Genomic DNA, 26,615 nt, shown 5'->3' on the forward strand with positions numbered 1-26,615 from the left:
GGGTGACTCCAATATCAGGTGTGAGTTGGTGTTTGTCAGAACAGTCTGATCGATGTTGAAGGGATTTGATTTCGTGGACGAGTTGAAAGAAGAGTAGAGACGTGGAGCTTCTCTTTTTTTTTTTCCCAAGACTTTCGAGTCGCGGGGAACTGCCGATCGGCGCGCCCGCACCGCCTAGCGGAGAACGCCAAACGTCATGCCGTCGCACGGGTTCGTCGTTCAATGCTTTTCGTACAGGTACCCTCGTGAGAGCCAAAATGACACTAGAGGATTTTGAAAAGTCACTTGCTGAGGGACAGGAGAAGCGCAGAGAGAGAAGTGAGAAAGACAGACACCATCGAGAGCGCCATCGTGATCGCGATCGCAGCAAAGACCGCTCTAGTCGGCATCACCATCGCTCCAGCCACCATCATCGACGGCATTCATCGCGATCCCGTGAGCGCGAGAGTACACCGCGATCGCGAATCACGACATCGCGATCAAGAGGGTCACCGAAGTAAACGCTCGCGTCACTCTCACGATAGCAGGGACGAGCAGGAGAGCTCACATAAACGTCGGCACCGACATGACAAAGAAGACGAACAATTGGCTCCAGCGACGATCGCACCCGAAGATTCCAATGCCCTGAAGCGAGATTCGTGGATGGAAGCGCCTTCCGCACTTGATATTGAATATGTCCATCGTTCCAATCCGGAGCGGGTCGAAGAGGCTTCCAAGCCCAAGATGCTTCAGGCGGATTTCGAACTCAAAATTCACGACAAAGAACTGAACAACCACCTGCGCGACCTCAAAGACGGGAAGGTCCTAGAGGATATCGAAGAAGAGCCTGCAAAGCACGAGGTGGATTACACGTTTGGCGACTCAGGGTCCCAATGGAGGATGACGAAACTGAAAGGCGTTTACCGAGAAGCCGAGGAAGGCGGCAGACCCGTCGAGGAGATTGCCGTGGAACGATTTGGTGATCTCCGCTCTTTTGATGATGCGAGAGAGGAGGAAATTGAACTCGATCGTCGCAAGAACTATGGCGAGTCATACGTAGGCAAAGACAAGCCGAGCGGAGAGCTATTCCAGGAAAGAAAACTGCAGCACGCAGTTCACCGGAAATCCCATGAGCATATTCGTGACCCTGCAGAGGATCTTAGGGCAGAAGATCAGGGCAGAGTTATGGACACTGAACCCCCGGCCAACACCACGAAACTACTCGATCAAACGGCGTTAAATCGTCTGAAGGCTCAGATGATGAAAGCCAAGCTGCGGGGAGCAGCTAACGCAGCGGAACTTGAGGAGCAATACAACAATGCTGCAGCTGCTGTGATGTCCAACCGCAGCGAATCGGATGTAGTCGTGCTCGGTGTCCAGCAAAACCGCATGTTGGCTGGCTCGAGAAATGAAGTCAGAGCCGTGGATACCAAGCGCGGCCGAGAGCGAGGTCTTGTTGAAGACAACGAAGATATGAGTATCGAAGACATGGTTCGAGAGGAGCGCAAGACTCGCGGTCAACTGGGAGGTGAAGGCGCACGGCTGGCGGAACGCATCGCAAAGGATGGCAAATTCGAGGTATGGAACCTACCCATGACTTGATCGTGGAATCAATCTTCAAGGAGGCTGAAGTCACTGACCAAATGTAGAATGATTTGGAGTACATGGATGAGCAAGCTTCCAAACTCGCCCGACGGGTACATCGGTCCGAAATCGACATCAAAAGCGCCACCATCAATGACTTCCGCAAGATGAACCGTATTCTGGACAATTGCCAACTGTGCCATAATGAAGATACCAATACTCCACCGGTTGCCCCGGTGGTGTCGCTCGCTACAAGGGTCTATCTTACGCTACCGACCGAACCCGAAATCAGTGAAGGCGGCGCAACGATCGTACCCATTCAGCACCGAACCAATCTTCTCGAGTGTGACGATGACGAATGGGAGGAGATCCGCAATTTCATGAAGAGCCTGACACGAATGTACCATGATCAAGGCCGGGATGTCATCTTCTACGAGAACGCGGCTCAACCGCACCGCAAGCGCCATGCGTCTATGGAAGTAGTCCCTCTTCCTTACAGTCTCGGCGAGACCTCGCCCGCCTTCTTCAAGGAAGCCATTCTCAGTGCAGAGTCAGAGTGGTCGCAACATCGAAAGCTCATCGACACGTTGGCCAAGTCCAAGCAAGGACTCGGCAGAAATGCATTCCGTCGGACCTTGGTCAAGGAGATGCCCTACTTCCATGTATGGTTTGAGCTTGACGGAGGTCTAGGTCACATTGTCGAGGATGACAATCGCTGGCCTCGCGGTGATCTTTTCGCCCGTGAGGTCATTGGCGGCATGCTTGACGTTGCTCCTGATGTGATCAAGCGTCAAGGCCGGTGGAACCGTGGCGGAGATCCACGAGTCGAAGGATTTAGAAAGCGATGGCGAAAGTTTGACTGGACCCGTGTCTTAGTTGAGGGATAGTTTCACCGGCCAAAGAGATGAGACTCGATGCATGCATTACCAGATCACTCGTGCGTATTCTAGAAGCATCCTAGTGCGCTCTCATATAAAAAGGGTTGGGCACGGCTTGCTCACAACGTATCACCGCATTTAGGTAGGGCTGGATCAATGATTCAGGTCAGGCTAGCCAGTGTGCCTGAACCAGTTTCTCATCTCTGGCAGAGCCGGTATAAGGTTATTCCGAAGTAGATTGTACCAGGCAAACTGCATTGAGCCTTTTAAATTTAGCAATACTTGACATTTGAAACGTCGATATAGAATCGAAAATCTGGAAGAACAGGTGGACATTTACGCAGGACAAGCAATGTTAGGGATTGATGAGGATTTTTGGGGTTCACAGTCGACAGAAGAGGACTTCAGTATATTTAAAATGTTCTTTCAGCCAAGTGCTTTGGCCTCTTAATCCAGCTTCGGAAGGCACAGAGCAAGGCGTACCAGGATGCAGCAGTAGTATATAAGTGATCATCACACGTCACAACTTAGAATCCTTGATCGCAGTAATTTCCATTATACGTCTAGTAAGTCTGTGATTCGGTCGATTATGATCCTTGCATGGCATGCATAATGTCGGTTACTTACCCGATCAGCTAAAGGCATCATGGCACGTACGAGATGGCCACATGACAGACCGCCACTCTCGAGGTGTTGTTGTCCTCACTCGTCAACCTGTCAGGACAGACTAAGTCTACCTCTTTTTGAAGACGACGTGAGCCATGTTGAAATGCGATTTCAAGGGCTGCAACGGTACTTCTTTACGTTCAGACGGAGAATGTGTCATCTGTGACCGCCATCTCTGTGCTGCACATATGGACCACGAGTGTCCAAAGTGGAATGTGAGCAACGGTATCTACGTGCTTCCACCCCGAGAATTACCATGCTTATCATGAATATGAAGGACGGAGTGCTATATGATGTGGCCGCTCAAGAAGCAGAGCGAAGGGAGATTTTGAGATTACTAGAATCTCTCAACCTGTCTGCGCTCCTCTCGAGGGCAAGCCATCTACGAAATGGCATTTCCTGCTACTCGCCTCGACCGCTCATTTACGATAGATTGACATGCTCGACTGTAATGGGTCGTATGAACTACCATATAGAAATCCTCTTCGTTGACGGTGTCCGCTGGATAGCCCGTATTCGAAGATTCAACGCTACCTCACCACCGCCTGATCTACGTAATTATATCATGCGCGGCGAGGTTGCGACCCTTCAGCTTCTGAGCCAAACAAAGATCCCTACGCCGAAGGTGTTTGATTACGGTATACATGGTCAAACTGCCGTTGGGGTCGGATATATCCTCATGGAGAAACTCCCGCGAAAGTCGCTGCGCTGGCCTCTTGCCTCCTCAGAACAAAGGGCAAAGGTTATGTCGCAGCTAGCAGGTGTATACATCGAACTGTAGTCTCTATCTTTCCACAAGATGGGGTCTCTAGATCAGCCAGGGGCCGACCATATTGGGCCATTTGCACGCGAATCATTGACCGAATTCATTGACTCGCAGATGATTCCTCTTGGACCATATACTGAACCGAAGGACTATCTCGACTCCAGCATTGGACTTATCCTGAAGTTAATCATGAATGGGGAGATTTATGCAGGGCATGAGGTCGATGCATTCTTAGTCCACCGCTTTCTTTTGGACTGCGTCACTGGAGTATTGCTCTAGTACAGACTGGACGATGGACGATTCTATTTGAGGCATGCAGATGACAATGGAGATCACATCCTTGTGGACACTGAATTCAACATTACGGGAATCGTCGACTGGGAATGGGCTTATACCACATCGAAACCCGAAGCCTTTAAATCGCCAATAATGCTTCTTCCGGTTGCTGACTTTTACAATAGGAGCAACAACATTGGGGAAGACGAGTCAACCTTTGCAAATATACTGGAGAATAAAGGCAACAAGAACCTTGCGGAGATAGTGAGGTACGGGAGACTACTTCATCGTTTCCAATTCTGTTGCGGATACGACTTTGCCGATTGGGAAGGATTTCTAGGCCTTTTCGAAGGGCTCCGGAAGGCTCTCAACAGAGACGCGAATTTGAGCTGGGAGGATTGGAAGAACAGTGCCTTAGAAAGGTACTCGAGCGATGTACGCTTGAAGATGCTGCTGAGGCGGAGAGACTAGAAAATGTTCATTCTTGTGATAGTCAAGCAAGTATAAGCTCTTCTTCCAAAGACACGTCAAATTGAAAATTCAACCATGATGAAAGGAAGTAGGAAGGTTATAGCTTCAGGAGACTGAGATACCCAAGGGGGTTGGAGAAGTCCCTAAACTCAGACTTCGCTTCGGCCAGAACAGCACGGAGGAGTTGCGAGTTTACCCAGGGTAGCCGCATTCGAATTTAGCAGCTTTTGTATGTGAGGTAGGGGCGCATATTGACAGGATGTTCCTTGCCATCCATGATGTTCAACGCAGAGTATGTACGATAAAAGCATACTGTAGCAGTGATTCCTAATCTGCTTCTCAAGGGGTTGAACATGGCGATATCATATCCGGGTTCATAGTACTCATTAATCATTTTGTGAAGCTTTTGTGATCTGCTTTGATCTGAATATCAAGTTAGAGGATATTTTCTCTCATACTCCCTATAACCAGTGCGAATACTTCTTCATTTTTCCCCCTCGATAGCATAGAGGGATGACATTTTCTCCATACTCTTATTCATAGTCAATCCAGATCCCTCTTAGGAATCTCTGTCAAGGCATGAATAATGGAGGAATGGCCGTGGAAAGAGATAGGAAATATCTATAGAGCTCGGGCAGCCTACTAGTACTTGGAGGTTTCCACTGCAATCTCAACATGACGGGCCTCTTCAAGCGGCAAGAGGGTCCAACACGACGAGTGAGATGGTTTCTCTCAGCGTGTCCAATCAGCATAGTGAGACCAGAGTCTGGGAAGCAGCCATCTAAGCACTAACCCGAGTAGTCGTGCGGCCTTCGGGTGACCCTCACCATCACCTGACCCACTCACCCCGTCGCGCGACATCAGGGCGGCACTGCTCGCCTACTAGAACCAGAAGGGCAGGCGTCGAGGTGCTCGTAGATTTTGAATTTTTGCTCAATAGGCGGTTGAAACCTGCAGTCAATCAACTGTCCCCGATTGGTCCCTCTAGAGTCACTGGTCCGTATGTCAACTTTCACCCTCCAATCCTTCTTTTCAGTACATTCGGCAGGCAGAAGAAACTCCTTACTCCAGAATTATGCTTAAACGCATCGGTTCGAGAAATGATCTGGCCAGTGATCGGGGTCATTAGTCGACCAAGAACCTATTGGGGACTGAACTGAATAAAGATCTCAGGAGGAGAGGCATCGAGCCATGAAAGCTAACATTGAAGAACTCTCTCGGCTTTAGGTATTCGCAAAATGGAATTGGAAGAAAAGAAGCCCCGGGTACTCCTGCTTGGAAGTGTGGACTTGTACGTTCAATTTACCGACTAGCACACCAGGGTGAGGAGGAGCTAATCCAATGCCTTGGGGGAACACATTTAGTGCCCACGATGCCTGGAAGTCACTGAATCAACTCGTTGAAGTTGTCAAACCAGCCGCCGAGAATCGTCCAGAGTTCATCGAAGAATGTCGCCGAGGCACATTTGACGGCATTCAAGTGGCCTATCGTGATTTCCATTCTCTTCGTGTCACCGGGCTTATCGATCAGGAGCTGGTTGATGTGCTGCCGTGTAGTTTGAGGTTCATTGCGTCGTGTGGTAGGGCTACCGTCTGAGGAACAAAAGGAAAGGCACACACATGCTTAATGCTAATGGAATATTTCATTATCCAGGCGCTGGCTATGACCAATTGGACATTGACGCTTGCAGTGCCCGCAATCCTCCGATCCTCGTCTCCAACACACCTACCGCAGTCGACGATGCCACTGCCGATGTGAATATGTTTCTCATCATTGGTGCACTTCGAAACTTCAATACCGGCATGCATGCCCTCCGCGAAGGAAAGTGGATAGGTCAGCCGGCACCGCCGCTCGGTCATGACCCCCGGGGTAAGACTCTGGGTATTTTAGGCATGGGTGGCATCGGACGAAACCTTAAGACGAAGGCCGAGGCTTTCGGCATGAAAGTGATCTATCATAATCGCCAGAAACTGAGTGACGAGCTTGCCCGCGGGGCGCAGTATGTCACTTTCGATGAGCTTCTGTCTACGAGTGATGTTATCAGCTTGAATCTCCCTCTAAACGTGAGTACATGACTCGGAGATGCCGAGATTTGGCCGTCGATGAGATGATGCTCTCGCCAGACATGGATGCACTCGACGACTGATGCGTTGACAGAAAAACACCCGTCATATTATCAGCAAGGCAGAATTTGCTAAGATGAAGGATGGCGTGGTCGTCGTCAACACAGCACGCGGCGCTGTGATGGACGAAGCCGCACTCGTGGAGGCTTTGGATAGTGGTAAAGTGTTCTCGGCTGGGCTGGACGTCTTTGAGCATGAGCCGGAAATCCATCCGGGTTTGATCCAGAATCGAAATGTCCTCCTTGTACCCCACATGGGGACGTGGACCATCGAGGTAAGCTCATCTATAATACTCATCACCTGGGAGGGGCAATGAGGCTCACGATTCCGTAGACGCTTACGGCCATGGAAACATGGGCAATTGACAATGTCACCTTGGCTGTGACAAAGGGCAAATTGAAGAGTCCAGTGCCTGAGCAGGCTAAGCTGCAATGATACCAGGCTCCGGCTTGGATCATGAAGACTCAATCTACCGCAGCGGGTTTTCCTCACAACCTTGATCCAGATGAATCTGACCTTTCATATGAGGCTGTTTCAGACTTTGATCTCAGCCATACATCGATATGTATTTGAACTATGTGTGTTCATGTTGAAGCTAATTTCGCTTTAGCCCATTTCTTGAGTTTGAGAAAGGGGGTTTCGCAGAAGGAAGGACCTACTACGTGGTGTAAATAAAAGATGGATGGATGCAATTTATAGGTTGTCAGTGCATTTCATCAGTGCATATGCCTAACTAGGTACTAAGAACTAAATACGCGTCCTAGTCAGCTGGGCACACTTTAGGAGCTGGAATAGTCGAAATACCTTACCTACCTACCTCCAAATCTGTCTATCTAGTTCCATGACGACGGGAGCAGGGGGAGATCATACCGAATCAAATAGTTGTCGAAATGTTGTTCGGCAATGTTGAGCGTACTCGTATACATATTTTGCAACAATAGCGGAGCCACGTGTTGACTGATTCGAGTCCCGTCTTTTCCATGATATTCCATGTTTCTGATTAAATCTCTTCTCTTACTGAGAAAATGATTTTCATTCAAATCGCTCTGAGTTCGGTCTCATTGAGCATCAAAATAAGCTCCGTTGGGGAATTGTTGATGGCCATGCACCGAGGCTAGGTCACTGACTCGATTAATGCGTAGTTCCCCTTTTGGGACTAGTCCCTTCCAGCGCGGCGAGAAGTCCCGTAATCTTATCGGGGCGCCGTTGCGATTGCGCTCCATCTACATTCATTCAACAGCTCCAACATGGCCGAATACTGGAAATCAGCGGTCAGCGCTCCATTGCTCTCCCCCTGCAGTCTCGCGCTAATTTTTCCCTTATTTATAGCCTCGCTACTGGTGCAAACAATGCAAGATCTTCATCCGCGACACGCCATTCGAGAAGACCCAGCATGAAGCAAGTCCCAAACATCAAGGCAGTCTCAAGCGCTTCCTCCGGGATATCCACCGCAATAATGAACAGCAACAGCGTGAATCGCAGCGAGCAAAGAGCGAAGTCGAGCGACTTCGTCAAGCTGTCGGGGGAGGCCCCGCGAAAGAGGATGCGACCGGCCCTGCGCCTTGGAAGAAGCAGGCCGCGTCGGTGTCCGATTCCGCCGCTCGACCGGTCAGCCTGGAGGAGAGAAAAAAGCAAATGGCTCAACTGGCAGAAATGGGTATCGCGATTCCTGACGAATACCGTGGGGAGATGGCCCTCGCTGGGGAATGGCAAACTATGTCGGAGACGAAACTCGACGAGCAGGAGAGTGGTGTCAAATCTATCGGCGTCCGTAAGCGCAAGCTTGAAGGGGACGATGAGGAGAATGGAGCCGAGGATGGGGCTCAGAATGAATCCGGGCGACTGGTGAGCAAGGGGTGGGGATCCCGAATGAGGTCTTATCCTGGAGCACAGAATAATGAGGATGAGGATCTGGATGCTTTACTTGCCTCCACCAAGGGGCCGAAGAAAACCAAGGCTGCAGATGCCAGCGCAGGCTTCGATGCTGGACAAGACAACCAACCCGGGGAGGCAACCCTCAATACAGTGGACGAGAAAGCCACGGTTGAGCCCAAGGCAGAAGATACTGACAGCCCTGCCCAAGTCAAGACAGAAGTACCTGAGAAGCCGACAGTTTCTCTTGCCGAGGAGAAACCCGTTGAAGAACTGGCTGGCCCTATTTTCAAGAAGCGCAAGGCCAAAATCCTGAGGAAATAAACGGAGTGCGCTATCCAACGAGTAATCCCCCTGACCCCCCAAATTCGCTGGATCGGAGAATAAGCACATCACATACAAACCTCCACCGGGACGATATGGCAAGCCCTTTGTCACAGTATCAGTCGATGGTAATCCAGAGTGTAGTGCGTCCAGGGTCTGCAGACGGATTTTTAAGGAACTCGACGACGGCGAGATTCCGACTGCAAGTGAGCGCCTCCCACAGACACCTCGACCCCCTCGTTCTTTGGACGAGATTTGAGACCACTATTTTGGATTCCATCTGAAGCCTACTACCTAATGAGGATTTCAGATGCATCCTCAGCGAACACAGAGATTCAGCTTTTTCCCAGGCCTGACACGATGTTCATCATTCCACCTTTTGAGTCTCCCGCTCTGTCCACCAGGCCTTATCGTCTACCGTCCAGCCGGCAGAAATTCAGTTACCTTGTGACGGCACTGCACCAGATCAAATGTGTTCAAAATACAATACAATAATTCTCCCATTGTAAATTTCAGCCAGAGCTGATGGTTCCATGCTGAGTAGTTCCATGCATGCAGAGTTGTCATATGCATTTGTATGGTTAGCTTGTTGTATAGATTTTGGCGTTGCCACTCCAATTTTTTTCTCGGCGTTGAAGCGGAGAACTTTTGGATCGCCGGAAAAGAAAGCTGCTTTAGTTTGTTCCTCCAACTTCGCGCAACTCCCTCCGGCTGCCCACCAAAACCAGAAACCCGCCGAGTTCGCCAGCAGCTCGCGCATCACCATTCCCTGTATAGACACACAGTGTCCTTTCCCCCCAGGTGAGGCGATCCTGTCCAATCTATCGTAATTTGCCCCGTCCGGTCTGCCCGCATCGTCCTGTCCGAGGCGCATTTCCTTGGTGGCTGTCAGCAAAGATCCACGACCCTCTGCCTCACAAGGCTCAAAGGCCAGTGCCATCGACAATTCTCCGAAGGAAAATTTTTTAATCCATATCGTCCACGATCATCATGCAAATGGCCTCGGTTCGCTCGGTGAGAGTTCGGGCGGGGGAGAATTTTTGGGATTCTCAGCAGAGAGAATGCGACAAAATCTTGACACGGTGACGCACTCACCAAGGCAGTTGGGCGGCTCGTTGGATCGGAGGAAAGGAGCTTGATTTGTCTTCAATTGAGGCTGCCACTGCGCTTTCGGTCTTCGATGGTTCAAACACAGTGGTTGGGACAGCTGGACTTGAGATCGTGAGCCTGGCAGTGCAGCAAATGGGAGGAAACCGACGCGCCCACTGGACTTTTTCCAGAACAAGCTGGACTGCGCGGCTCCGGTGCAGATATTCTTCTGGGACGTGATGTTTTCATCCCGACAATGACAGACTCTGTTTCAGATCGGCAGAAAGGATATGGCGGGGGCATGATTGCGCAATTTATGGCAGGACCGCATGCTAACTTGGCTTTTCATCTGATCAGATCCGAGGCGATAGATGATTTATACGTTTCACCCCATTCGACCTGGAGTGGCGCTTTCGCTCAGCTTCAAGCTGTACAGCCTTTGACCACGAGACTTCTCATTCTCCCCGCAGTTGCAGAAGTCTTTTATCGACCGTAACGTTTTCGCGATCAAACACGTCCAGCTTGATTGAACTGTGCGGAGGGCTGGCAAGGAGACATGGCTGAGTCCTCAGAACCCAATGCTGGTGGGCCAGGTGAGGAAGGCCAGGCTGCAGTTCCCAGCGTCACGGAGGCGAGTGCTCCAGCGCCAACGCCCAACAGTCCGCCTCCAGCTGCAGAGCAACCTCCACGGCAATCAGAGGCGATGGCATCAGAGTCCACACCAACTCCTATGCCGTCAACGGAAAATCAAACTGAGCCGGCCCCAGCTCCATCCGAACCTCCAGAGACCGCCAGGCCAGAACAATCATCAGAGACACCAGCGCCTCCTCCCCACTCTCCCATTCCTCCTCCCCAACCTGAGATGCCCACACCCTCAACACCCGCACAATCAACCTTACCTACCAATTCAGACGCCGCAGTACCTCTGGCATCCTCTGAACCCATCGAGGCTCCTGGGATTCCTGCACCTGTTGCCCCGGCTGCATCCACAGAATCTACGATGCCTGCCACGCCTGCCACACCTGCTGCGCCGGAGGCGACTCCAGCTTCTTCAACTCATATGAATACAGAAGCCACTCCAGCTCTGTCAGAAGGTACCGGCACTCCTACGGTTGATGCTGAGCAGCCAGCAGCCCCGCCGAACAATATTACGTCTACCTTTCCCTCCCTGCCTGCTATGGATACCTCTCTCCCACCGATCGACTCTTCGCATTCTTTGGACGACAACGAGCTGCCTTCCTTCGACGCCGCTCTCCGAGCCGTCAGCGCGGCATCGGCAGACGACTTGGCGCTCCCAGCGATCGACACGACCCTGCCCGCAATCGGCACAGATATCCCGACTATGGACCACCCATTTGGCGACGACAGTCATTTTGGACATCACGATACCCAGGATGGACCGGATAATTCCATGAATACCGGCCATGATTCGCTCCATGGGACCATCAATGGTACGACGCATTACCAGAATTCACCTCACGACAATTACCAAACATCCTCGAATGGCAACTACCAATACAATTCGGGCGCGCCGCACGACGGACAGCAATCGTCGCAAGCCTCGCCTCAGCATCAGTATCAGTCTCAGCCTCCGCAGAATTATCAACCACAATCAAACGATATGTACCACAATTCCGGTGGGGGATTCGCCAGCGTGAATGCCAACTCGAACAACCACGTCCAGGGACAACCCGGTCAAATGCCCCAAGCACCCATTGGCTCTCCTATGCCCTCCAACATGCAGAATATGGCGCCGATGGGACAGTACATGCCCAGCTACGCGTCCAGCGTTTCTCCAGCCGGCATGAGTCCGAATTCGCAGATGGCCTATCCACTGCCGGGAGATCCCAACAAGATGCTGTCTAGTGGGCGCCACAAGAAAGAGGTCAAGCGACGCACCAAAACAGGTTGCTTGACCTGTCGCAAACGAAGAATCAAGGTATGTCAGGCTACTGGCCTCAAAATTGAGCATCTGTTTTGTTGGAGTTGAGAGTTTGCACTTTGCGCGCTCCGCGGGGCCTACGGGCCTCGCTTGTTGCCGCAGACCCCGCCCTTTATCGTTTATTTTGTCTCCCGCATCATTCACGGCCACACCCTCCTCCCAGATCCTTTTGTTCTTTCTTCTTCTTTTATTGGCAATCGCTTGGTGGGGATTTATCATTTATTTTTTTTTCTAATTTTTGCAGTGTGACGAGGGTCATCCCGTGTGCAGAAATTGTGTCAAGAGCAAGCGCGAGTGTTTAGGTTACGACCCAGTTTTTCGCCCTCAAGCGTCCGCTCCATCGGCCATCCAGCCAGCTCCGAACCCCCAGGCACCCTCGCTCGTGGTCAATCCTCAGGGCCCTCCAGTGCAGGCTGCGCCTTCGTATCCTTCTGCGCCGCCCGGGTACATGCCCGCATCGTCGCAACCTTTTGCGCCCTCACTTCATTCCGAATCTCCTAGCGCTTCCACCGATCATCACGACAACGCAACCGGCATTGACCATTCTCTTGCAACAAGCACCGTCTCACATCCTTCCACGATGCAGTCCACAACTGACTTTCGGCCGCAGAGCTCGGATCAGCTCTACAAAGGTACGTGGAGGCAGTTCACCAGGCAAGGTCGGGAGACCTGCCTGGGACAAAGCCCGGTTTCAGTATCTTTGTATTCTCGTCCACCTCACGGTTGATGCTAATTGAACCGCTCCTTTTAGCCAAGAATCTCAACATCAATGACCTGATCGCGTTACGTGGGATTCCCCCTCCACCACCCCATCCGGTCGGTACCCTGCCTCCTGGGCGCCTCGAAGAAATCCAAGCAGTCTTCCTTGCGACCTATGCGCCCGCTATCGACAAGCTCCTCGAAGTTCGTTGGTACGCAGACAAGGCGCTGTCAACGCTCATGGCCGACGTGCAACTGATGGCCGACTATTCCGCCCTGATCAATGCTTTCAATGATTGGAATCTCAATGACGGAAATACGGTTGCCCGCTTGGAAAGTTTCGAGGCCTCGATTATCTGGCGGAGTATGACCTTGTGTCGCCAGGTGCAGTCCACAGACAACGGGCAGACGAGTCAGGACTGGAATCTAGTGGCGGCACGGGCGCGCCTGAGCGCGATCGAAGCCCTCCTCACATGGACCCATCTGGATCAGAATTCGCTATCCCGCACGCACAGGACAGAAGCCGCCACTCCGCCGCACCAGCCCGACCAGTTTATGCAGCGTCAATTGGATTTCTGGAGCGAACTAGGGGAGTTTTTGACGCTTCACGACAATGAAGCCAGCTCTGCCAAGCAAATCGACGATACTCTTGTGCGGTGCCGTCAACTGCTCGACACCTATGAAAATCGAGATATCATTTACTCCATCGCCATTGCCAGACACCTCGGGCAACGTTGGGCGGATTTCCCCAACAGTCTTCCCAAGGTCGGATATACGACCGAGAAGGAGGCTGGGACCAAACTTTTCGTTGCGCACAAGTTCATCGAAGAAGAGGCCGAAGGCAAAGGCACGACGCAAATCTACAAACGAATCTGCTGCATGGCCGTTCGTTCCTGGTGGGTTGCTCGCGAGTGACCGGTCCATTGATGCTCAGTTTCGATGATTATTTCCCTCCCTGTTCAAATACCAATAGCCCGTCGTCAAGGTGCCGACTGGGTTTGTTTGTTTTTGCTTTTGATTGATGTTGTCTTTTTACTTTGAATTGTTAACCCCCTTTTTTCGATTGCGCAGCGGCGTCGTTTCTGCTCGCGATTTTGAAAAAGCATCATGGCCTGGCGTTACGACCTCTCTCTCTCTCTCTCTCTTATTTTTTCCACCTCACCTTTTATCCTCAACGATTCATTGAGATCCAATTTACCTTTTCCATTCCTGGGGCTGTAGGCTTCAGGGGAACCGGTCTACCTTGTGAGCCTGGTTCAACGGCGTTGACGGCCTGAGCATTGCTCTCACGAAGTTACTCTTGTCTTGGTCTTTCTGTTCATTTTATTTTTTTTGTACAACCCTTCCTACGCCTCTGGTTGAAGACATCTACCGGAGGCTGTGCTCGCTTTAGCGGCCGAGACCAATATGATAAATCATATTCTACAATTCGGGAATCAAATGTCCAGAAATCTTGAACCCGCAGACTATAATCTCTACAGTGTATGACAGCATCGGTGTACCTTTCCGCTCATCATTGCCTTGGCGGTGATAACTCGTCAAATATGAGCTCCCAGGACAACAAAGAATATAGATAAAGAATAAAAGACAGACCTCAGGCTGAAGGTGTATCCACACGGATCCTCATCTCGCCAATCTCGCCCTGAAACAAGAATCCGATATCTCGTGTAGACTCTGTCAGCTCGACTTCACGCCGCACGAAGCGGTTGCTCTGGGCCAAGGATGTCGAATCTGCATGCTGCATTTTATCATGGTCGTCATCATCATCATCATGGTGGTCGTCACTATCATCGTCGCTATAGTCATCCCACGTCGCCTCCCCGTCTTCACCAGTTCTCTGTTCGACTGGATCCCACTCGTCCGTTTCCCAAACGAGTTTGAACGAAAACGGCGCCAGGCCAAATAACCGCGCCACCATGGCTTTGACTTGATACGTATCAAACGAAGTGGGCACTTCCTGCACGCGGACCTTTGAATCCGAGAGTCGGAAGGCCAGTTTGACCAGCCGGGCGGCCACCGAGCGCGGGTGGACTTTTCTGCCCGAGCCATCTCCCTCCGTGGCTCGGGTTATCGTGGGTTCACCGTACAGCTGGCAAAGTTCCTTGTAGCGAGGATGTGAGGCCAGGATGGCGGGTTCTTCGGCTTCTGCGGTTCCTGAGAGCTCTTTGCCGATGAGGGAGAGATAGTACATTTCGGCGTTGGCGCGGTCTTGGGGAGAAATCACGCTGTAGTTGAGGACTGTCAGGGAGGCTGGAAAGCGGGAGAGGAGGAGCATGAATGCCTCGTCGAGCGTCATGGGTTGAGAGGCGCTCATGCTGGAAGTGGCTGCTGCAACGGCAGGGGGTAGAGGCGACTGGTCGTAGAGAGGGTTAGTGGCGATTCGTAGAGTAGTGAGTCCGGGAAAGACAACGGGGATTTGGTTGATGAATTTCCAGGACGAGATCTTGTTCCTGGACAGGTCCACGGAAGTGACGGAGGGAGGGAATGTAAATGGAAGAGTTGCTTCTTCCGAGTCTGCAGCGACGGCATGGAGATTGTTTCCTCGTAAAGAGAGATGCTGCAGGGTTTGAGTCTCGGCCAGCGGTTGAACGGCAGAAATGGACTCGATTTCATTGTTTTCGAGGGTCAGCTTTGTAATCGCCCCAGGCAGTGGGCGAGAGACGGCGGTGATCTGATTCCCCGATGCCACCAGTTCTGTCAGTGCTGGAAATCGAGAGGCAATTTCTATAATCTGTTTTTTGTACGGTTAGCAGGTTGATACTTCTTTCTTTTCACCGTCTTCTGTGCCCTACCTCATCCCAGCTGAGCAGGGTATCCGCAACATGAAGCTCAGTAATGCCTTCAAAGACCAGCCCGTCCTCTATCGCTTGGAAACGATTGCCACTACATTTCGAGTTAGCCCTCGCTTAGATCCGTGACAGCGAAATGAGAAACTCTTGCGGCGGGTGTTGTATGAACATACTTGACCTTGAGCTTCTTGAGGCTTTTGAGTTGATTGCAAATGTCCCAGACATGACGCCAGCTACTTAGCAGGTTCCGACTCAGATCCAGCTGTTCGATGTTTGGGCACGTAGAGGCAATTTCTTGGGCCGCTTCACGAACTTGAGATTCCGGTTTTTCAAAGGAAGAGAGCACTCCCGTGATGCACAAGCCATCCAGGAGAGCAATTCGCAGTTGCTGCAGCTGTGCAAATTGTCGGCGAATCTTGTCGAAGCCAACTTCTTCGACGACTTTGCCACTGATCTGGATCAGACCTTGATCGGCCTTTCCGATCTTTTGAGAGTTGGAGCCCTCTATTGAAGGACCATCATCCTCGGCTGCATACTTGGCACGCAGGGCGCCCAGGAAGCTCTGAGGCGAGTCTGATGGCCTCGAGGGGCGGACGAACGAACCCGCTGTAGGGTAATGGCTTTTGCCTGACATATCAATCAGCATGGTGCACATCGATTGACCTAGATATACAGGAGGTCTCATGATTCCGGATCGGGGTTGACTTCATACAAACAAAGTACTGAGCTCCTTTATGCTCTCCAGAATGCTTGCCTCTCGTTGGGTCGTCCCATTCAATGCCTAGCCATTCCCCAGTGGTCCCTTCAAGAGGACCCACGAAGCGAATAGTACATCGCTGACCATCGTACGAGCGACGTGAACCGACAGCAAAAGTACTCATCACTCCAGTTTGTTTACTTTGGGAAATCCTCGGAGAGAGATAACCATCTCCGAGTTGGATCGCCTGGTGTACTTCGGGCGTCTTCAAAAGACGGCGCGGTGGCGCTTACATAATCCCTATTGTTCTGAGTGAAGTTCCGGCTCGGAGCCAGCGTCGGGTCCTTTGAGCTCGGGGGGGTTGGCGTAAGTTTACCTTTTTCGTCTCCTCACAGATTTCACCGCAATTATGGATTACCAGGTACGGAGACCCTGAGCTACCGTTATTCGTTCTCGCTGAAAATCCGGTTCTTTCAATACCCGATCTAATAAGTCGCACAGAATCGAGCAGGCTCCAAATTCGGTGGCGGAGGCGTTGCGTCTCACTCCGCAACCAACGCTGACCGTCGCGAGCGGTTGCGCAAGCTTGCGCTCGAGTCCATCGATCTCGACAAGGACCCTTACTTCTTCAAGAACCATGTCGGCAGCTTCGAGTGTCGTCTCTGTCTCACCGTCCACCAAAATGACGGCTCCTACTTGGCCCATACCCAGGGCAAAAAGCACCAGACGAACCTCGCCCGTCGTGCAGCCCGTGAACAGCGCGAGGGCAAGAACCAAGATCCTTCCACGGCGCCAGGGGCCATGGGAGTGCAGGTCAAGAAGCAGACCATCAAGATCGGTCGACCGGGATACAAAATCACCAAGATTCGTGACCCGTTAACGCGACAGATGGGATTGCTGTTCCAATTACAATTCCAGGAAATCACACCCGGGATCGTCCCGCGCGTGCGTTTCATGTCGGCGTTTGAGCAGAAGATTGAAGACCCTGATAAGAATTTCCAATATTTGGTCGTGGCGGCGGAGCCATATCAGACCTGTGCGTTCAAGCTTCAGGCTAAGGAGATTGATCGCCGCGAGGGGAGATACTGGACCTGGTTTGATGAGGATAGCAAGGAATTTTGGGTTCAGATCATGTTCAAGACGGAGCGGGAGGAACGGTTTAGTGGTGTGCCTGGTCTTGCGCCCATGCGGACCTGATGCAGAAACAGTCTTTTGTATGAAACTTCCAGGTCGTTCAGGGACGACGATGGCTCAATCAAGATTCGGATGGGGCTCTGGCGTTTGGGTCATTGGGTTGCTTGCCAATTATTCATCTGACATTAACAACAAGCGATGAATCTGTCTTTCTTTTTTTTGGTTCAATTCTGGAGGTGATTTTGGGTCTCTGGGTCTTTGTAAACTAAACTTTTTATATGGAGTTGGGTCGGCCGCGTCGCTTGAATGCACGATTGGGTGGCCCTTGCCGATGAACAATCGTCCGTCCCGACAAGGGACCTGGCTGTTGTAATGAGATGCGAGGATATGCGATGCATTACAGACTTCCACATCCCACCATATCGTTTTCCATTTTGCTTCCATCGGTGCGTCACACAAAGTCTACATCGAACCGGAAACAGTCTGATCGTGCTTCAAATTGAAAACCAAAAAGTGACGCTCGAATCATAGTGTGGAAAGAGCCGCGCATGATATGATAAACAAACACATCAAACCGAAAGGCAAAGGGAGAAGGGGGGGGGGGGGGGGATTTCAAGGCCATCGTCAAAGGGAAAGCATTTACCGGGTGGAGAGGCAAGAGTGCAGGCCCAGCTGCTGCTCTCAGCGTAACATCAGTGATTCCAGCTCAGCAGACATGTTTCAAAGACACCATGCAGGGGGAGTTTAGCTGCTCTGGAAAGCATTGAAGGCTTTGTACGTGTAACCAATGAATGGTAAGCTCATCTCGGCCTCTTGAGACTCGGGCATGGCCCGCGCTTGGGCACGGTGAATGGCGCTCGTGTCCTCTTGAGGGATCTCGTCGATGGGGAAGTATGACACATCGATGTTCGAACTGAGACGGGGCTCAAACGGCGCCCGAATGCTGCGCAGCTGATCCCACACCACACCGCGGAAGAACGGATGATTTTTGATCTGCGTGGCACCGCCATGCTGTCCGCCCTCGCTGCCGATACGGTGCTCAGGATCACACAAGAAGCTAAAGAAAGACGTCAGTATTAAAGGCGAACCTGACTTGTTTCGGTGCACTTAAGTCTTACCTTCGAATCAGCGACTCGGACTCGCGGGAGAGGACCAGCTCGTCGGGGAAGTACAAGCACTCGCGCCAGTTGACAATCTTGCGGTAGGTATCGGTCGTGTCCTCCGCACAGAATGGCGGCCAGCCTACGAGACATTCAAACATGATGGCCCCCACGGACCACCAATCACAGAGATATGTGTAACCCTGGCCGTTGAAAATTTCGGGTGCAATGTAATCGGGGGTTCCGACAGTTGAGTATGCCATCGCACGGCGAGACTTACGCCACGTGTTGATCTGGCCACGATTGGAAACGGTCAAATTGATGGCGTCGTTGAAGTATCCAGAATTGCGGTTACGATCCTTTGACGTCGAGTTCTTCAGGAGGTTCTGATAGTAAGCGTTATCGTGGGTCTTTTTGCCGCCCGTGGAGAGACCGAAATCGGTCAATTTGACATGGCCACCGCGGTCGAGAAGAATGTTGTCAGGTTTGATATCACTAGAAATTAGAGTTAGTATGGGAACCCAGGATCCATCGACAAGAGACCCGCGGCGGGCAGACAGAAGTGGTACATACCGGTGAAGGAATCCAAGCTTGTGGACAGCCTCGATAGCCATGACTACCTCGGCCATGTAGAAGCGTGTGATATCCTCCGAGAAGATCTCGTATTTGATCAGCATCGTCATCAGATCACCACCGGGCAAGAACTCCATGAGCAAATAGAGGTATGCCGAGTCCTGGAACGAAGCGTGCAGCTTCACCAGCCAAGGGTTGTCCTTGGAGTCTGCCAAAATGTCACGCTCGGCACGGACGTGCGCCAGCTGATCCTTTTTGAACATTTCTGATTTGATGAGCGACTTGAGTGCATAGATTTTGCCATCCGTCTTGCGCTGCACCAGCTTGACCTCTCCGAAAGCACCCTTTCCAATGATCTTGATAGTCTGGAAGTTCTGGGGCGTCTCCTTTGTGCGGAGGAATCGGAGGAAGTCCGATTCTCTCTTTGAGATCCCTTCCGCCTCCTGGCGCTTCTTGCTTGCGGGGATGCTTGAGTCTTGGAGGGTCTTGTCCAGGTCGACGGAGCTGTGGATTGCGCCGGGGGGTCAGTTACTGGCCGGTACGATATTGGGGCGGAGAAGGGAATCATGTCTGATTGTGCCAAAGAAGAGAAGAAATGAAACATACCGCATGTTACGATCGCGAGCGCGCTCAATGTTCTCATGAAAGAATACGGTCACCAACTCCTTCGCGGCCTTGCCGCGCTTGTGGACATTCTCCGAATACCGATCCGGGTAGCGTTGCAGCTCCTCATGCTCTGAGGGGGGGCGAGGGCTCCGAGGCATCGGAGGAACCAAGTGTGCAGCTTGCGCCTGGCCTGCTGGTGAACCCCCGGCGGTTCGAGGACGAGAGGCCGGGGAAGGAGCTCGGTTGAAGAAGCCTCCGCGATTGGCATTCAAGTCCTGGTTGGAGAATTGCTGAATCAAGCCGTTTGTGGCATCGTTGGCATAGCCTGGTCGGGTCTGGTAGGCTGGTTGAGGTGACTGCAGGGCCTGCTGCTGCGCATACTGCTGCTGCTGTTGTTGCTGCTGCTGCTGCTGTTGAGCGTACTGATTCTGGGCATTGTAAGGATGTTGCATAAAGTACCCAGGCGCATATGCTGGATTTGAGGGATCAACAAAATCCTGCGCTCCTGGGTTCTGGTAGATGGGTTGGGGGAACGCGGATGGAGTCGTGGGATAGGCTCGGTTGTTCGCCGCATTATAATTGCGGTCATTGTAACCGTAGTTCATGTTCATGCGATTATTGTTGTTATTGTTCGGATCCATATTGATGGTTGGTCCCTTCTCCCAGATCTAGAAAGGACTATGGATCAAGCGAGATGAAGATGGGAAAGAGGTGGGAGTTGAGAGAGATGGAGGAGAAAGGAGAGCGAGAAGGCGGGGGGACTGTTTCAAAGGAGCGGTGGCTTCCTCAGGAGGCGATCTCGTCCCCCTCTATGGAAAATCAGAGAGTTGCTGTGCTTCGAGGGCCTATTCGCGTCCGTGTGACAATTTAGAAATCCTTTTGCCTTAGTGGTATTGTCAGATTAAATATCCAACTACCCCCTGTGCGACCGTCCTCGGATTTTTTTTTTTTGTTTTTTCTTTGGTAAAGCTCAGTGTAGTCACGATTTCCTTCTTTCTCCGCCAGGCTACGAGTCTCCCGCCCATAGATAGAACCGAGAGTGAGATTCCTCCCAAGACAGTGATTCGCAGAACAAATTAGGATTTTTAATCTGGAGGTGTACTCGAAGGGCAGTTTGAGGAATTTTGTAGTTGATACCATGGGAGAAAAATCATATACTCGACTGAGGATCGCATGGAGTCCTCCACTCTGAATACATTTTAGCCGCTTTTTAAAATGGACAAATTAACACCAAAAGTTCATATGAACAACAGGTGTCTGATTTTAGCGCGCGGATCCAGGCCGCCCGCTACAATTGCAAACCGAATACCATTGAAACAGTAGTGGTGTTTTTCTTGACATTATCCAGTCTTGAAACACCGTCTATTAAATATGTAGACTGTATCCATATCAATAGAGGGTATTTGACATCATTACAAGCAACTCGCAAGAGGTCAACTCAGAAACATGGGGCATGTACCTGGGAAAGATCGTGATGTGAAGGCCAAAGTGAAAGTCCTACCGTGGATCTGCCAGTTGCCGCCTGTAGCACGTGATGCAGATAGTTCCAGGGCCCGCTCAACTTTTTTGCGGACGCTCGCCGCAACAATCGTGTTTGTTGTCTCCGCAATACAGAGATCATGGCCGATTCATCCACTTCTGGCGCCACTCCTGGTGCTGGCCAGCCCAAGGCTGCCCCACGGCCACCAAATCCAGTCTTCAAGATGATGGGTAGGTTGCGTTTTCTCCCACGATGCCTTTTCACAGAATGCGCGACTAACGCATCTACAACGTTCCTTAGGCATGCCGAACATCCGCATGAAACTCCCGTCTCGGAACTGGATGATCTTCTTCACAATCACTGGCTCCTTTGCCGGTGCCGTTATTTACGACCGCCGTGAAAAACGCCGCTCACAACAAAAATGGTGTGAACTCGTCTCTCACATCGCCAATGAGCCATTGGGGGTGGATCAGATGCGTCGCAAGTTGACTATTTACCTGGCGGCACCCCCGGGAGATGGTCTTCGTGTGGCGAGAGACCATTTCAAAGAATATGTGAAGCCAATCCTGACAGCCGCTGCCCTGGATTATACGGTCGTTGAAGGCCGCCGCGAGGGAGAGGTTCGTGCTAGCACCGCAGAGACCATCCGCAAGTTGAGGCGCAAGGCCGGGGAACACAGCTCGGTGGTTGAGGAGCCGAGCGTCGAGTCTGCAGTTCTGGACATGCGTGAGCGTATGGGGATCAAGGACGAGAGTGGCCCTAAGGGTGATCTGGTGATCGGCCGGCACACTTGGAAGGAATATGTGCGTGGCTTGCATGAAGGTTGGCTGGGACCGTTAGATCCTCCATCTCAGCCAATTGTGGAGAAGCCAATTGTCGAGTCGCTCGAAGAGACTTTAAAAGACACCGCAGGCGGTGATACACCCTCTGATGACGGCTCGGCCACCACGGAGCAAAAGCCCGACGAGGGTGAGAAGAAGGAAGAGAAGCGCTCTAAATTCGCCGGTCCCGCTCCAGCCTATATTTCTCCCGCCGCATACTCCGAAGCTCATCTTCCATCGTCACTCCCGCAAACCTTTGATGGCTCTGCTCCCATCGAATTTCCCCACATCTTGGGCTTCCTGAATACCCCGATCCGCTTGTACCGCTACCTTAATCAACGTCACCTTGCTGAGAATATTGGTCGAGACGTCGCAGCGCTGGTTCTCGCCGCTCACACCCGACCTTATCAGGACTCCAGTCCACTGACCGACGACTCCCTCGCCGAATACGCACAGGGCACTGCCGAGCAGCAAACTGTTCTCGAGCTGGAAGAGAAGGAATGGCACAAGTCCGTGCACAAGCCTGATGAGCACAATCCCGACAAGGAGCGTGAATGGCTGGCAAACATCGTGCTGGATCAGCGAATCGCCTCGCGCATGCAGCGTGCCATCCTCTCCCTGAAGATGAAGCGCGCGCTCAGCGCGTAGGCGCCAAGGAGGAATACATCCTCGGCCAGGAGCGACCAGCACCGGTTCCTTTCTGGCAGCGCATGTGGATCAAATACGGCTACGGCGAGGATGAGGAAACCTTGCGGAGGAAACCCATTCTCCCCAATGTGGAGGATGGAGATGATAATTAGCGCCCTGAAGGACCCGTATGTTGATGTTCATAGACGGAGGCGGCTGTTCCGGTGTTTCCGAGAAGGGGATCCAGTGATCGATCTCGATCTTTTTTGCATGACCATCTCATTCTTCCAGTCAGCTTGTATATTAGTCAATTTTAGAGGCGTGTGGATCTTTTTCAGCGGGGATGTGTATGGGACTAATCATACTGGATACATCTCAAGTGTTTCAACAATGACTAGATAAAATGGCAGCTCTTCCGTCAAGACTGGTTGAGTCGAAAGCACTCGAGTCTTCCTTTGATCAAATCACTAGATGGTGGACATGACCATACAGTATTTACCTCAGATTATTGATCATGAATATTCATAACAGCTGTTCATAGGCATCACATCAGAGCCTGCTACGGGCGACCCGTCCCTAGGTAGGTGGCCATCAGCTCCCGATTTCCAATTGCTACCTTTTGGGGATCGGAGTTCCACTTCAGCGCTGTCTAGGTATTCCACAATGATGGGTAGTGCTGGACAAGATGCATTTGTTTACCAACAGAATACACAGATGACAATGCACAGTGAAATTTATAGGTAAGGTCCCTTGCAACATGCGGATGCTAGAGTCATAAGCAGGCGTTCACTTTGAAAATGGAAGCTAAAAAGTTTGAATTGATGTTTTCATTTTTGGACAACCTCGTTCATCAACACAATACCTCTGTTTCGGCTTTTGTTTTATATTCATCTGTGTAACGGTCCACTTGTCAACTGCTCGAGCTGGTCAAGCCTTCCGTGCATTGCAGAAAACTGTTCTAAGACGGTGACAGGGTAAAGGTGATCGACAACCGACTCAGACCTTCTTCCAATGACAAGTCTATTCGGCAGTAAAGAAAGAGGCTTGTGGCCACTTCTCGCTTGCTTTTTGGCGGAAAGCGGACAGGTTGCTGCCCCACTTCTTCAGTGCCTCCAGCGCAGCGACTGCGTCGTCGATGGTGATGCTGGGCGAGTCAAGTAAAGCCACAGCATCCTTCTCGCACTGCTCCTTGCTGTCCGGCTTGAGGAGTTGGCGAGCAGAGAGGGCAGCCAGCACGTGGGGTGCACTGTCCTTCTTGCTTGCTAGGTAGGAAGTGTTCCATTCTTCGAGGCTTTGAGCTTTGGGAAGCATCTTCTCAAGACCTGCATCAATCGCCTCGGCAATGGGAGCTGGGAGGGGCTCCGAAAGACCATCCAGGGCCTTGCGGAAGCGGAGGAGCTGGAGGTGAAGGCGGGGGTAGGAGGGATCCAGAGCGTACGCGGCCGAGAGACATTTGAGAGCCAGCAGGTGCTTGCCTAAGAGCAGTATCATGTCAGTAATTTCTTCTCTATCATCGCTTCTGCCGTAGGGACCCACCTCGCTTGAGATAGACCTCAGATCCGAGGCATTGCACCTCGATGCTCTGAGGGCTCAGGGACAGAAGCGGCGTCAGGAACTTCATCGCGTCGTTCAGGGGATCCTTTGTCTGCACCAGGGTATTTCCGAGAGGATCAGTGTCCTCCTTCTTCACCTCTCCATCGGCGCTTTTAGCGTTTGCAGCGGCGGCCTTGCGAGCCTCGCGCTTGTCTGCCTCAATCTTCTCGAGGCGCTGTTGCTCCTTCTTGGCCTTCTTCAGAGCCTTCTTACGCTCGTTCTCATCCATGGTATCGACATCGGCGCCGAGACCCTCGGGGCCGTGTGCCAAGTCGGGCTCATCGTGAAGAAGCAGATAAGCCTTCACCGCAGAGATGGCCATCCGGGTATAGAATGGGTGCTCGCGCAAACGGTCTTCCCACCGGACCATATCAACGTAGGCTCGAATCATTCCCTTGCGCAGCGAGAAGCTGTGGAAATCGAATTGATCCTCCTGCCATGTTTCAAAGATGTTGTAGACGGCGTGGAAGCGCTTCAGCGCCAGGCCGAGCTTCTTCTGCCGCAAATAGGCTTCGCCATCCTCAGTCAGGTACCAAGTGCACTGCATCTCGTGAAGATCGCCCAACGCACCACCAACGGTCTCGTTGCGGGTGAACTTGCTCATGTTATCCAGAGCCTTGTCATTTTCGTTGTTCCGCAACTGGTATTTTGCGGCTTTGGAGTTGATATATCGATCCTTTTCGTCCAGAAGGCGGGCCTTCTCCATCTCCTCCGCTGCCTTTACGGTATTGCCGTAATGCTTCCAGATTCGAGCTTTAGTCATCTGATATTCGACTGCCTTAGGTGCAAGTTCAATCGCCTTCTCAACATTCTCCATGGCTTTGGAGAGATCACGGCTGAGATGGTAGTTGTAATGCTGGGCGAGGAAGTAGTACGAGGAGACCAAGAACTCCTCCTTCTTCTCAGTTGAGCCATTTTGTTGCGATGACGACACATACCCTTCGACCAGCTCTTGAACTACGTCGCGCTTCGCAGGGTTGCTGTAAAGAAGCTTGATATTTGCGAACAGTGATGGAACACCCTTTTTGAGCATGCGCTGCAGGTACACATCTGCGGCCGCCTTGAAGTCTTCGCCCTCGAGGAAGTCTAAAGGAATGCGGCGTGCGGCATCACCACGCGGATTCTTCTCGACCCACTCGTCGTAGAGAGACTTGAGTGCCTTGTGATCATCCACAGCGATTCCCTTGGCTTGGATCAAGCCATTGTAATAGATTGAGTTTTCAGGATTGCGGTCCAAGAGGGCAGTGTAGGCATCTGCCGCCTCAGACTTGCGGCCTAAGCGGAGCAGATAATCCGCCTTCATCTCCATGACGGCGAGAACGTCGGTGCACCTGTATCCGACTTTCTCCAAGTGCTCCAGTGCCCTTTCCACATTCCCTGACTCGGCGATGATGGTGTTCTTGTATAGGCAAGCCTCAGAGTGCTCCATGTCTGAAACGGGTGGTGCGATCTTGAGCGTATCCTCATACGTCGTGAGCACCTTTTCAGCTTCCTCCAAGTCGCCCGACAAGTGATGGGCAATGGCCAGCGCGGTCCAGTTCTGACGGAAGCCGGGGCGTGCTTGAAGCATTGCGCTGCGGCTTTGAATATATCCCTGGAAATCACGCATCTGCATTTGAAGGAGCGCCAGGTCGCGCTGGATAGGCTGAGATTCCGGCTCCAGTCGCAGAGCAAAGCGGTATGCCTTGATGGCCTCCTCGTAGTTCTTTTCTTGCCGGTAGAGAAGACCGTAAACATGCCAGCAAATGTGTGACTTCATGTCGTTGCGCAGAGCTTCCTTGGCCAGCACAAACGCCTCCTCTAGCTGACCCAGGTGGCTCATGATCAGAGCCTTCATCGCTTGGGTATCGCCATGGACTGGGTTCTTCCGGAGAACCTGGTCTGCCGTCTTGATGCCTATCGGTATGAAAACATGGTCAGTTAGAGGCTGATAGCTATTGTAGGTGGGGTAGGCGAAGAGAGTAGGGTGAAACCTTTCTTATATTGCTTCTGCTCAAAGTTCCGAACCACTTGGCGGAACAAGGCCTGGTCCTTGGAGCTCAATGGTTGCGGCATGGTGGGCGACGCTGCTGGCAAACGAAAGAATTGACTGGTGCGAGGGAGGAATCGAAGTGTGCGGGGAGCGGCTGCTCCGAGTCCGAACTTGGCAGAACAGCTGCACCGCGCCGATAAGATAGCGCCGATGTCAACTTGTCAAAAACGGCAACCAGCATGCATGGAAGGTTGTATCATTAAAGTCAGGTCAAAGCGCATATCATGTCACCTGTCCTCTTGGCTTGGTCAAATATTGAATACTGAGACATGGAACTAGTAGTGGCACGCTGTTCTATTGAGAGCAGACAGATTGCCGGCACCGGCTGGTCAGATGGAAAGCCTGAGTATGGGCCGTGTGCTCAATTCTATTCAAACTAGACATCTCAGAGCGGGACAAGCTGTTCCAACTCTTGGGTCGTTCAGGCAGAGACCTGCCCATGAGATGGAGTACCAAATTGAAACATCAAGATCTGTTTCAATCAGAGGTCTTAA

At 51.8% G+C, this 26,615-nt stretch overlaps 10 protein-coding genes across 10 annotated transcripts; 7 read left to right on the forward strand and 3 right to left on the reverse strand.

Annotated features, from left to right (window-relative positions):
- Positions 1–257: 257 nt before the first annotated feature.
- On the forward strand, positions 258–2,450 carry POX_a01406 (uncharacterized protein; the record flags this gene model as incomplete). Its single annotated transcript, XM_050110334.1, has 3 exons — positions 258–318; positions 368–1,557; positions 1,629–2,450. The coding sequence occupies 3 exons, from the start codon at positions 258–260 to the stop codon at positions 2,448–2,450; spliced, it is 2,073 nt and encodes a 690-aa protein (XP_049974102.1).
- Positions 2,451–3,906: 1,456 nt separating this feature from the next.
- On the forward strand, positions 3,907–4,152 carry POX_a01407 (uncharacterized protein; the record flags this gene model as incomplete). The annotated part of the gene is made up of 1 exon (XM_050110335.1): positions 3,907–4,152. One exon carries the CDS (start codon positions 3,907–3,909, stop codon positions 4,150–4,152), a length of 246 nt encoding a protein of 81 aa, XP_049974103.1.
- Positions 4,153–5,858: 1,706 nt separating this feature from the next.
- POX_a01408 (putative 2-hydroxyacid dehydrogenase) lies at positions 5,859–7,178 on the forward strand (the record flags this gene model as incomplete). Its single annotated transcript, XM_050110336.1, has 5 exons — positions 5,859–5,911; positions 5,985–6,199; positions 6,274–6,683; positions 6,778–7,017; positions 7,077–7,178. 5 exons carry the CDS (start codon positions 5,859–5,861, stop codon positions 7,176–7,178), a joined length of 1,020 nt encoding a protein of 339 aa, XP_049974104.1.
- Positions 7,179–7,990: 812 nt separating this feature from the next.
- POX_a01409 (uncharacterized protein) lies at positions 7,991–8,939 on the forward strand (the record flags this gene model as incomplete). The annotated part of the gene is made up of 2 exons (XM_050110337.1): positions 7,991–8,014; positions 8,073–8,939. 2 exons carry the CDS (start codon positions 7,991–7,993, stop codon positions 8,937–8,939), a joined length of 891 nt encoding a protein of 296 aa, XP_049974105.1.
- Positions 8,940–10,584: 1,645 nt separating this feature from the next.
- POX_a01410 (uncharacterized protein) lies at positions 10,585–13,584 on the forward strand (the record flags this gene model as incomplete). The annotated part of the gene is made up of 3 exons (XM_050110338.1): positions 10,585–11,967; positions 12,215–12,602; positions 12,722–13,584. 3 exons carry the CDS (start codon positions 10,585–10,587, stop codon positions 13,582–13,584), a joined length of 2,634 nt encoding a protein of 877 aa, XP_049974106.1.
- Positions 13,585–14,263: 679 nt separating this feature from the next.
- POX_a01411 (uncharacterized protein) lies at positions 14,264–16,339 on the reverse strand (the record flags this gene model as incomplete). The annotated part of the gene is made up of 4 exons (XM_050110339.1): positions 14,264–15,400; positions 15,462–15,552; positions 15,632–16,085; positions 16,171–16,339. 4 exons carry the CDS (start codon positions 16,337–16,339, stop codon positions 14,264–14,266), a joined length of 1,851 nt encoding a protein of 616 aa, XP_049974107.1.
- A 225-nt stretch (positions 16,340–16,564) lies between these two features.
- Positions 16,565–17,352, forward strand: POX_a01412 (Splicing factor 3A subunit 2; the record flags this gene model as incomplete). The annotated part of the gene is made up of 2 exons (XM_050110340.1): positions 16,565–16,576; positions 16,657–17,352. The coding sequence occupies 2 exons, from the start codon at positions 16,565–16,567 to the stop codon at positions 17,350–17,352; spliced, it is 708 nt and encodes a 235-aa protein (XP_049974108.1).
- A 681-nt stretch (positions 17,353–18,033) lies between these two features.
- Positions 18,034–20,209, reverse strand: POX_a01413 (Serine/threonine-protein kinase cot-1; the record flags this gene model as incomplete). The annotated part of the gene is made up of 4 exons (XM_050110341.1): positions 18,034–18,346; positions 18,408–18,884; positions 18,963–19,466; positions 19,569–20,209. 4 exons carry the CDS (start codon positions 20,207–20,209, stop codon positions 18,034–18,036), a joined length of 1,935 nt encoding a protein of 644 aa, XP_049974109.1.
- Positions 20,210–21,187: 978 nt separating this feature from the next.
- On the forward strand, positions 21,188–22,517 carry POX_a01414 (Mitochondrial import inner membrane translocase subunit tim54; the record flags this gene model as incomplete). Its single annotated transcript, XM_050110342.1, has 2 exons — positions 21,188–21,278; positions 21,349–22,517. The coding sequence occupies 2 exons, from the start codon at positions 21,188–21,190 to the stop codon at positions 22,515–22,517; spliced, it is 1,260 nt and encodes a 419-aa protein (XP_049974110.1).
- A 999-nt stretch (positions 22,518–23,516) lies between these two features.
- POX_a01415 (N-terminal acetyltransferase A complex subunit nat1) lies at positions 23,517–26,144 on the reverse strand (the record flags this gene model as incomplete). Its single annotated transcript, XM_050110343.1, has 3 exons — positions 23,517–23,971; positions 24,033–25,985; positions 26,063–26,144. The coding sequence occupies 3 exons, from the start codon at positions 26,142–26,144 to the stop codon at positions 23,517–23,519; spliced, it is 2,490 nt and encodes an 829-aa protein (XP_049974111.1).
- Positions 26,145–26,615: the final 471 nt, after the last annotated feature.

The sequence above is a fragment of the Penicillium oxalicum genome, chromosome I, assembly GCF_001723175.1.
Source record: "Penicillium oxalicum strain HP7-1 chromosome I, whole genome shotgun sequence".
Taxonomy (NCBI): Eukaryota; Fungi; Ascomycota; class Eurotiomycetes; order Eurotiales; family Aspergillaceae; genus Penicillium; species Penicillium oxalicum.